The sequence below is a fragment of the Schistocerca americana genome, chromosome 11, assembly GCF_021461395.2.
Source record: "Schistocerca americana isolate TAMUIC-IGC-003095 chromosome 11, iqSchAmer2.1, whole genome shotgun sequence".
In the NCBI taxonomy this organism is placed as follows: Eukaryota; Metazoa; Arthropoda; class Insecta; order Orthoptera; family Acrididae; genus Schistocerca; species Schistocerca americana.
Window position 1 is genome coordinate 139,607,247 of NC_060129.1, and position 12,190 is coordinate 139,619,436.

Genomic DNA, 12,190 nt, shown 5'->3' on the forward strand with positions numbered 1-12,190 from the left:
TATGTCCTCTTTAAAGAGGGCAGCATGAGGGAGTCAACTGAACCTCCTTACACCAGATGTCACCTTTATCTCTCGATGTAATGATGATGTGCTGTATGACATCACATACGCAGAAGTGCACGGAACACTGACAATATTTCTTTTGTGCCTGCATAATTGTTTCAGATGTAAGTTATGGTGACACCGATTTATAGCATAGCCCGAGGCCCAGATTGTGCGGGAAGGTGGCAGTTGAGTTATGTTGTTAGCAAAATGTTATACAAGGCTTCAGTTAATCTGTATAAGGACACATAACTCAATTGTGACACCAACATAACCAGGCACCAACAATCTTTGGATCAGGTATCAAGAATTATAAATACAGTAAAACAATATAATATTTATTTATTTATTTATTTATTATGAAAATTAATAGACAGTTTTATTCTATATGAATTTTGTAATTGACATTTGAATTCATGTACACACCTGAGTGAAAACGAATTACAGAATGAGTGAATATTAATTTCAAAGGAAAGGGGGAAGTAAATAAAACACAGGTCAGAGCATCCCCAACTTGCGCCATTCCTCCTTCAGCTTCGGCAGCTGCAGGCCTTCCCAGTGGCACACCGGCATCTTGGCGAAGAACCTGCGGAAGAAGAGGCCGATGACTTCACTTAACATTCCATCAATGACAAACTGGTTTGTGAGAGATAGTGCACTCTGATAGGGTGCAGGTGCATATCTGCTGGGGCCTTTTTCAGGGTACCATCCAAGCGTTTACCTTGACCGTGGTGTACACGCAGACAACAAATAAAATCCCTGGATTTTTCCCAGATTTACTAGTTAAAAATACATTTTTTCCTCATGCAAAAATACACTTTTCCCCTGGTGCAAAAACACTTTTACTCGGGTAAAAGTAAATTTTTATTTTTCCCTATTACTACTTTCTCTTGGAGCTATAAAACTTATCAAGCCCTTGAATGTTGAAGGTTTTATATGCCAGTACAGAATTTTCCAGTACTTTGGGAAAAGAAATCCACCAAAAAACAACACGTTTTGGAAAGATATTTGATATGCGGCAACATTTACACTGCATATTCTTGTATTACAAAAGTATTAACACACATTCCACCAAACACAGCACGGTAGCTTCAAAGTAGAGTAATCAAGATTAAGATGCCAATCATATAGCTGATGTCACATGATATCGCCAGCCAATAACAGCAGATATTCAGAGCACAAGATAAGTTACCATATTTACTCGAATCTAAGCCGCACTTTTTTTCCGGTTTTTGTAATCCAAAAAAACGCCTGCGGCTTAGAATCGAGTGCAAAGCAAACGGAAGTTCTGAAAAATGTTGGTAGGTGCCGCCACAACTAACTTCTGCCATCGAATATATGTAGCGCTACACCGGTATGCTTTGTAGGCACAAAGATAAATATTTGCGCCAAAACCTCTGCGTCAGTAAATAAATTTAAAAAAAAAAGGTGGAAGACGAGCTTTTTTTTTTCTCCGCCCCGAGTTTCGACCACTGCATTTTCATACATTATCCAACGAAGTAAATACAAATTCCGTATTGTTCATCTTCGAATGTAGCAGAATTTCAATGTACTACGAAAATCCGACTGGCAAGACTGTTTGATATGTTTGTCAATATGGCCAACTCTACGTTCTGAATTTTTTCCTACCTGTGAGAAGAGATGGTTGCTAATGGGAACCTGATGAAATGTGAATCACATGCAGTATTCTCTTCACCATACGAATATTACGAATATACACATTTTGCCATGTATTCTTTCGTGTTTGCTGCTATCTCATTTAAATGCTGTCTGCCTAATTAACTATGAAACTAGAGTGAATCAACAGCAAACGCGGAAGAATATACATATCGTGTCATTTTTATATTCGTATTATTCTTATGCCTAATAGTGATACAGTCAGAAATGAAGCAAGGCAACTGACTAGATTTTTAAATTTAAGATGACTCTAATTTCTGTGCAGAATTTGATGTACTAAAGAAGCGGCCGCAAAGATTTTCAAACGGAGAAAAATTTTCGCCTAACTCTCGTTCAGAACATGTTCTATCATACACAGTGTATTATTTGGTTCTTGTTGATCATTATCAAAGAAAGCAGCAGCATAAGTAACAACAAATAGTAGTCTCTTGCCATTGTTTCGCTAATGAGACGATTCCTCTCTTTCTTTTAATTGTAAGCGGCGTTAGCGCGCACAAAAGCAAGCCGTGCCGCGAGCGGCGACAGGCCGTAAACACGCACTGTCAGAATGCGACAAACAATGCATGACACAGTACAGTAATGCATTTTCAGCTTAGAGTGACGTAAACACATATAACAAAGAAAATGGCACTTATCAGATCAAAGGAAAATAAGCAATCGATTCAAACCAGACAAAGCACGTGAAAAAGGAAGGGTACCCGTATAAATATGGACGGACCGCCTGACGCAAGCAATGGCTCAATGGCTACCTGGTGAAGCTTAACTGCTAAGCTTACGACTCGAACCAAACTACTGTAGCTGTATCGTCATTCGTTCGACCTAAATTGTGTCTCATATTACAATGGACCAACATTGTTTCGATTTAGAGTTGCAGCCTAAAACTTTTGTCTCCCCTTGAATTTCGAGTCTCAAATTTCACGTGCAGCTTAGATTCGGGAATTTTTTTTCCCATGGTTTCGAGTCTCATTTTTCAGGTGCAGCTTAGATTCGAGTGCGGCTTAGATTCGAGTAAATACGGTATGTAGTCAGCCAATAGCAACATCACTGATAAGTAGTGCACCGAAAATTTCGTGGGTTACCTGGCTGAATGTGTGTTCCATCAAGCACTTATTTTTCCACATAGAATCCAATTATTTGTGAAACTGCTCAAGAACTCCCTTCACATTTTTTGAAGGATAATTGAAAGAACTAATGTAAATATCCTCCCCCCAAAGAACCATGGACCTTGCCGTTGGTGGGGAGGCTTGCGCGCCTCAGCGATACAGATAGCCGTGCCGTAGGTGCAACCACAACGGAGGGGTATCTGTTGAGAGGCCAGACAAACATGTGGTTCCTGAAGAGGGGCAGCAGCCTTTTCAGTAGTTGCAGGGGCAACAGCATGGATGATTGACTGATCTGGCCTTCTAACACTAACCAAAACGGCCTTGTTGTGCTGGTACTGTGAACGGCTGAAAGCAAGGGGAAACTACAGCTGTAATTTTTCCCGAGGGTACGCAGCTTTACTGTATGGTTAAATGATGATGGCGTCCTCTTGGGTAAAATATTCTGGAGGTAAAATAGTCCCCCATTTGGATCTCCGGGTGGGGACTACTCAGGAGGACGTCGTCATCAGGAGAAAGAAAACTGGCGTTCTACAGATCAGAGCGTGGAATGTCAGATCCCTTAATTGGGCAGGTAGGTTAGAAAATTTAAAAAGGGAAATGGATAGGTTAAAGTTAGATACAGTGGGAATTAGTGAAGTTCGGTGGCAGGAGGAACAAGACTTTTGGTCAGGTGAAAATAGGGTTATAAATAAAAAATCAAATAGGGGTAATGCAGGAGTCGGTTTAATAATTAATAAAAAAAATAGGAGTGCGGGTAAGCTACTACAAACAGCATAGTGAACGCATTATTGTGGCCAAGATAGACACGAAGCCCACACCTATAACAGTAGTACAAGTTTATAGGCCAGATAGCTCTGCAGATGAAGAAGAAATTGAAGAAATGTATGATGAAAGAAAAGAAATTATTCAGATAGTGAAGGGAGATGAAAATTTAATAGTCTTGGGTGACTGGAATTCGGTAGTAGGGAAAGGGAGAGAAGGAAACGTAGTAGGTGAATGTGGATTGGGAAGAAGAACTGAAAGAGGAAGCCGCCTGATAGAATTTTGTACAGAGCACAACTTAATCATAGCTAACACTTGGTTCAAGAATCATAAAAGAAGGTTGTATACATGGAAGAAGAAGCCTGGAGATACTGACAGGTTTCAGATAGATTATATAATGGTAAGACAGAGATTTAGAAACCAGGTTTTAAATTGCACGACATTTCCAGGGACAGATGTGTACTCTGACCACAATCTATTGGTTATGAACTGTAGATTAAAACTGAAGAAACTGCAAAAAGGTGGGAATTTAAGGAGATGGGACCTGGATAAACTGAAAGTACCAGAGGTTGTACAGAGTTTCAGGGAGAGCATAAGGGAACAATTGACAGGAATGAGGCAAAGAAATACAGTAGAAGAAGAATGGGTAGCTTTGAGAGATGAAGGAGCGAAGGCAGCAGAGGATCGAGTAGGTAAAAAGATGAGGGCTAGTAGAAATCCTTGGGTAACAGAAGAAATATTGAATTTAATTGATGAAAGGAGAAAATATAAAAATGCAGTAAATGAAGCAGGCAAAAAGGAATACAAACGTCTCAAAAATGAGATCAACAAGAAGTGCAAAATGGCTAAGCAGGGATGGCTAGAGGACAAATGTAAGGATGTAGAGGCTTATCTCACTAGGGGCAAGATAGATACTGCCTACAGGAAAATTAAAGAGACCTTTGGAGAAAAGAGAACCACTTTTATGAATATCAAGAGCTCAGATGAAAACCCAGTTCTAAGCAAAGAAGGGAAAGCAGAAAGGTGGAAGGAGTATATAGAGGGTCTATACAAGGGCAATGTACTTGAGGACAATATTATGGAAATGGAAGAGGATGTAGATGAAGATGAAATGGGAGATATGATACTGCGTGAAGAGTTTGACAGAGCACTGAAACAAGGCCCCAGGAGTAGACAACATTCCATTAGAACTACTGATGGCCTTGGGAGAGCCAGTCCTGACAAAACTCTACCATCTGATGATGTATGAGACAAGCGAAATACCCTCAGACTTCAAGATGAATATAATAATTCCAATCCCAAAGAAAGCAGGTGCTGACAACTGTGAAAATTACCGTACGATCAGTTTAATAAGTCACGGATGCAAAATACTAACGTGAATTCCTTACAGATGAATGGAAAAACTGGTAGAAGCCGACATTGGGGAAGATCAGTTTGGATTCCGTAGAAATATTGGAACACGTGAGGCAATACTGACCCTACGACTTATCTTAGAAGCTAGATTCAGGAAAGGCAAACCTACGTTTCTAGCATTTGTAGACTTAGAGAAAGCTTTTGACAATGTTGACTGCAATACTCTCTTTCATATTCTGAAGGTGGCAGGGGTAAAATACAGGGAGCGAAAGGCTATTTGCAATTTGTACAGAAAGCAGATGGCAGTCACAAGAGTTGAGGGGCATGAAAGGGAAGCAGTGGTTGGGAAGGGAGTGAGACAGGGTTGTAGCCTATCCCCGATGTTATTCAATCTGTATATTGAGCAAACAGTAAAGGAACCAAAAGAAAAATTCGGAGTAGGTATTAAAATCCATGGAGAAGAAATAAAACTTTGAGGTTCGCCAATGACATTGTGATTCTGTCAGAGACAGCAAAGGACTTGGAAGAGCAGTTGAACGGAATGGACAGTGTCATGAAAGGAGGGTATAAGATGAACATTAACAAAAGCAGAATGAGGATAATGGAATGTAGTTGACTTAAGTCGGGTGATGCTGAGGGAATCAGATTAGGAAATGAGACACTTAAAGTAGTAAAGGAGTTTTGCTATTTGGGGAGCAAAATAACTGATGATGGTCGAAGTAGAGAGGATATAAAATGTAGACTGGCAATGGCAAGGAAAGCGTTTCTGAAGAAGAGAAATTTATTAATATCGAGTATAGATTCAAGTGTCAGGAGGTCGTTTCTGAAAGTATTTGTATGGAGTGTGGCCATGTATGAAAGTGAAACATTGACTATAAATAGTTTGAACTAGATGAGAATAGAAGCTTTCGAAATGTGGTGCTACAGAAGAATGCTGAAGATTAGATGGGTAGATCACATAACTAATGAGGAAGTATTAAATAGGATTGTGGAGAAGAGAAGTTTGTGGCACAACTTGACTAGAAGAAGGGCTCGGTTGGTAGGACATGTTCTGAGACATCAAGGGATCACCAATTTAGTATTGGAGGGCAGGGTGGAGGGTAAAAATCGTAGATGGAGACCAAGAGGTGAATACACTAAACAGATTCAGAAGGATGTAGGTTGAAGTAGGTACTGGGTGATGAAGAAGTTTGCACAGGATGGAGTAGCATGGAGAGATGCATCAAAACAGTCTCAGGACTGAAGACCACAACAACAACAATGTAAATATGAAAAACTAACTTTGAATCTTGGTCTTCTTTAGCCTGCATAACCCTTTAGGATATATCGAACACAAATGTACCTGTAAAATTTTAAGTAATGATATAAATCGATGGTCTTTTCAGCCTGAAATTTTTCTAAGTGTTAAGTTTTGAATTAACGCTCCGTAAGTTAGGAAATTCATTGCACATTCTCACGTGCAACATAATTCATCTTACATAAAAGGAAATTTACTCTGTAAGTAACGCTTCTCAAACCACTGCTCACAATATTTTCGTGCTACCTGTTAGCAATGTAAACAGTTGTGACTTCATAGTCATCAAAATGAGGAAGAAGCATCAAAAGCAGTTTGTTGTTTGCTGTGCTGCAGAGTCTTTGACACATTTCGCTCTCGGCAGATTCTTGGGTGTGCACTGTGTTGTGTTGTTGTAAGTGGCACATTTTCTTCGCCACTGAAGTTTTTATATTGGTGGTGTTATTTTATTTATGTCTTATTGCAGCAGAATTATTCTGCAGTAGTAGGCTAGACAAATTCTTTGTTAGAGTATCAGTGCTTACCAGTCAAAATTATAAAAATTTAACTGAAAACTAAAATATGAAAAATTCCCAGAATTCCAAAAATTTCCGCATATTTTCCTAATTTCTCACGGATGAAAAAATTCCTGGAGTTTCCCCAGATTTCCTGGTTGTCTCCGGACATATACAACCTGCCTTATTGATTTACAGACCACAAAAAACCTAAATCTGTAAAAAATTTAAATCAAGCCTTTTGTGAAATCTGGTGGTCAATTCCTGATTACACAGGGGTATCCAGATGTACAAACAACAGGTGGAAGAACTTAGCCACTTTGAAAGTATGTCTGAAAACGATTTCTAATGTGACTTAAAGTGTGTAAGGCCTTAACTTTCAATGTAAAAACCATTAAAAAATTGGGGGTTGCTCAATAGCAATGAAGAGCTGAATGTTGAGAGTTATTGGGGGAGACAGGAGAACAAGCAAGTGTTTCAATGAAAAGTGTGGACTGGAAGCTGTAACTGTGACCATAGTGGTGATTACAGGACACTCAGCCAAGTGAAGGGGTGCTGGGTGGACCAAGGAAGCTCTCTGCCGAATTACGAAAAAACGATAAAACACTGAGATGGAATATGCGATGCCAGAAAACAAGATTTGGCCTGCAATGCCTCAGTCTGGACAGAGCAGAAACAGTGTTCAATATGCAGCAGACGTGGCTTACTTCTGCTGGATGTCACGCAGCACCTCTTTCTCCGCGGGAGTCAGCCCATCGCGCAGGATCTGCAGGTTGGACTGCAGCTCTCGCACACTGTTGACACCGACGAGGTGCGTCGCCTGCCCCTCACGCGTCAAGGCGTGGTGCACCGCCAGCCGTGCGAGCTCCACTCCCCTCTCCTGTGTCAGTGAAACAGAACTGGTCAGAATGGTGTATTCGATCCTATATTTAGTGCAGGACCTGATACGTAAGTATTTCTCAAATATGCAGCTTGTCTTTTCAGTGTCAGGCATTTCTGTATGATTTTGAGTAGCTAATTGACACTTTTGGTTACAAACTTTTAAGATTTTGCTTTTCATAATCAGTACTGTTAATAACGTGTGGGGCACATATATATAATGTAAATTTCGAAATTTTTCTTAAATTCCTACTTTCATGTAAACAGGGAAAGTGATTATGAATTCAATAAAATATTAAATATGAGCAAGTATTAAAGGCTTTAAAAAGTGAACAACAACAACAACAACAACAACAACAATGTATGCGTCAAAAGTTTAGTGCAAATCTTTAAACTTGACAACAGTTCAGCAACTTGTGTATCCCTGACCTACCCCAGATATTACAGATAGAGGACCTACAGTTCAACATATGGAATCCAAATTGCATGTCATTTCTGGCACTCTGAAGGCCAATTTAAAGGCAGACTGAAAAATACGTGGTCCAACTGGGATTTGATACTGCACATTATTAGTTTCTGGACACATGCTTAATCAATAGCCCACTGGGTTCTAGTTTCAAAAAGTGTAAAATGTATTACGTTGAATTTGACAAAAGTCACAGACGAGAAAAAATATTTTTATGTTAGTAAACTGAAAATACGTAAAATATAATAATTGTAATGATGTTACACAAAAATGTTACATGAATAAAGAAGTTTTCTCTGAAATTATCTGCATGTAATTAAATGAAAAATAGTTACTGTTCGGAAATTATAAATATGTGCCTGACAGAAGCTGCAAGTTCTGATCTTGTCTTGTTGGTTGTTGTCTTTATCTGGGCTTGCCTTTTCCATTTGCCTTTTTTGTGACTTTGGACTGAAATGATGATGACTGACAGCAAATTTTGGTCTGGCACGTTAAAACGGGAAATCAAAATTATTTAGTGTCATTTTTTACACATTAGAAAATAGGTCATCAGATTTCGTTGCCTATGCTAAGTATTTCAGTGCAATAAAAATTACCTAGTGGCATTAATTATTCCCAAAGTCATAAATTTATGAATGACGTAATAACCATCTCAGTTGCAATTATTGTGTTAACCTTTTATTCATCATGAGAACAGTAAAGCTGTAACTAATTTATGCATGAAGTCATATTGGTATAAAGGTGAATTTTTTCACTCAGGTTTGGAAAGCTGCTATGCAGTTACATTTGTAGGAAATAACTTCCACAAGAGGCTATACAAGTCTTAACCTGCTTCACTTTACTGGCAAACACATTCTGCAGATTTCATTGTGATGTGCTTCTCTCATATGCCGTCATGTCAGTTTTTTAAGAGACAAAGTGTGCATTGGCGATTTTGATCCTCTATAAACTTTGCAGCTCCCCAAAGAAAAAAGTCTGGTGGAGTAAGGTCGGGTCAGCGAGGAGCCATATGTTTTTTGAGATGACATGTTCCTCAAAAAATTTTCCTAGAAGACATACAGTGTTGTTAGCTTGCAGGCAGTAGTGCCATCTTGCAGTCTATTGTCTGCCTTTAGCTGCCCAATGAAATCATGGCTCATTTAACGATAATGTTCACTGTTCACAGTTTCTTCAAAACTAAAGGCCGACTAATTTTTCATCCGGATACTGCTACCCTCACTCCAATTTTCTGGTAACGCAATGGCATTTTAAGCACAGTATGAGGCACCTCCATTGACTATGATCGTGTGTCTCATGTGTTAATATGAGCAATCAGGTGGAACTAGGTGTCGTCTGTAAAGAAGCTTATGTCAAGAATATCAATGGTTTTCCTCTCAATAAAAGATGTAAACCAATTGCAGAAATGGATTCACTTTTCACAAACTGCATCGATCAATTTGTGCAATGCTCTCACTTTATAGGAGAACAGTTTCAATATTTGGCTAACCACTTGTTGAATAGTTGCAAGACCAATATCTTTTTCTCATGCCAACTTACACAGTTTATTGGGCTCTGGTGCCCACAGTCAAAAATATCCAACCATGTCTGTTCATTAGTTTAGGTGGTCTTCCAGTTCATCTCCCAAAATTTCTCAGTAAGTCAACGAACCACATTATGATGAGATACAGCTGTTCCCAGAAATTTTTCAGCAAATGTTTCCTGCTCTGAATCTGTGTATTCATCACCCAGTTGAAACACATGTTTGACAAGAAAAATATATACCTCAGTTGAAAGCATCGTAATTTAAAAACAGACTGAACTCCCAAACAGTACACATCACATCCAGTACCTTTCACCAACTGAACCAAACAATTAAATGTTGCACAACAGTAGAACAAATTAAAAAATAATCACATATCTATGAACGAACAGTTCTGCCAACTTGGTCTGAACATACGACATAATCCACATCTGTTGGTCACAGTCCAGTGCACAACTTTACAATCACACTGTATCTAATAGTGATGGGGCCTTTTGGATTGACCCATTTCGATTTTCTTCACACTTATTGGATGTGAAGTTCAGTGCCCAGACACCAATTTCATAAAGCAGTACATAACACTGAGGAAAAAGGATTTTGTGGTGTTTTGAACAACGCCACATATAGAATACTTTGTGGTCCTCCGTAATGCTGAATGTCTTTAAACTGCAAGTTCACATGGTCGATTATTGTCACAAGCAAAACTTTTTAATTTTAATTGTATTTTATATTTATTATCAAGTCGCAAAGTTAAAAACAAATATTGAAGCAAAAATTTTTAATAAAAATATTATGCTTCATTTTTAATTACTAAGAACATGGAAATGTAGGTATTCATAATAAGAGGAGAATTAAAAGCTTGAAGAATCACCACTAGATGTCAGGCCTAGCGCAATGAGCTTCCAGCAAATTGTTGAAGTTGTAGGGATGTTATCTGAACAGACGGATCACATTTTTACAGTGGGACTGGATATGAGAAAATTATCTGCTAGGTGGATGCCGCGACTCTTAATCCATGATCAGAAACCCATCAGAATGGAAATGTCTGAACAATGTTTGACCCATCTTAAGGGCAACCAACAAGATTTTTCATGCTGGTTTTTGACCATAGATGAATCACTACTATGATTATGATGATGATGATCATGATCATGAAGTCCCGTACTCCGAGGAGCATAGGGGACGATGCAAAAGACGCGCACCGATGACTAGGCAAGGTCCTAATGGAGGTGGTTTGCCACTGCCTTCCAACAACCAAAGGAAGCAAAGGCAATACGGTCAGGTGGAAAGGTCATGATATCAGATATCTCTCTCAAGGGATTCTCTCAAAAGATTACCTTTCCACTGGTCAAACAAGTATGGGACAATACTGTGCTAACCTCCTGGATCAATTACAGCAAAAAACACATGAAGAAAGGTCAATTTAGCAATGAAGAAAATCATTTTCATCAAGGCAATGACTGCCCACACACTAATGTCATTGCCACAGCAAAAATATGTTAACTATGGCACGAAGTGTTATCACATCCACCTTATTCACCTGATTTCACTCTATCAGACTTCCATCTCTTCCCCAAGATCAAAATTTTCCTTGGTGAATGGAAATTCTCTTCAAACGAAGAACTGACAGCCAAAGTTGGTGGGTATTTTGCAGGCCTGGAGGGATTTAATTTTCAAGATGGGATCAAGACACTGGAACAAGGCCATTAAAGTACACAGAGATTACAATGTGGGGGGGGGGGGAGGGGGGGGGGAGCGGCAGGAGAGGTTCACTGAGGTAAGTTGTTTCTTTCTACTACACGCTGAGAATTTCTCAAATTACCCTGTAAATTTGTACACCTTTGGGAAGTTCAGTATTTTTAAATAAAAAAATTGTGTGTGTGTCAATAACACTTTAATAATATGATGTCTGTATTTACCAAAATCAATTAAAAACGTTTTCTATTTGATGTTTAGCATTTTTGGACCAAACTTAAATTTATTACTGATAGCCTACTCACATTTTTGTCAAATTAGTAATTAAAAATAAAAGATGATTTTTTTTCTTAAAAATTATGATTCAATATACAATTATTATTGTTTAAACCCAATAATAATGATAATAATAATAATAATAATAATAATAATAAAGAAAATTGCTTCCAAGATGAATCAAACATTCTACATTGCCATTTGAACACTAGAATACTCCTCATTCAGCCATGAGTGATTCTGTGAACAAAGAGCTTGAAATGTTTTATATTAGATGTGTTACAGCACTCATAAATTTTTAAATTTTTTTCTTTCTCCAGTCTGAGAAGTGTGTTGTACTGCCTTAGGAAACTGATGTAAGGGTGCTGACCCTGGAATCAAAAAGTCTTAAGATCTCATTGGAAGATGTCTCTGTCACATTATATATTACAAATCTATTTAACACAGACAGGCACTGCTTTCAAATCCCAGAGTGCACACACAATGAACCCTTTACTCTGCACCTCTTATGTGTACCCTTTCCCTGCAACTTTTCCGTTTGCCTTCACTCCTCTCCCTGCATCCTTCACTCTGACCTTGCTCCTCTTCCCCTGCACCTTTTACTCTGCATCCTACAGATCTTACCCTGCA

General features: G+C 38.7%; 1 protein-coding gene across 1 annotated transcript in view; it reads right to left on the reverse strand.

Annotated features, from left to right (window-relative positions):
- Positions 1-381: 381 nt before the first annotated feature.
- The window catches only part of LOC124553679 (L-galactose dehydrogenase-like), a 57,157-nt gene continuing 45,348 nt past the window's right edge, over positions 382-12,190 (reverse strand). Inside the window, exons 7-8 of the mRNA XM_047127564.1 lie at positions 7,433-7,605; positions 382-628 (exon numbers count right to left, since the gene is read on the reverse strand). Coding sequence (XP_046983520.1) covers positions 541-628; positions 7,433-7,605 — 261 coding nt within the window. The 3' untranslated portion in view covers positions 382-540. The remainder of the gene's footprint in view (positions 629-7,432; positions 7,606-12,190) is intronic.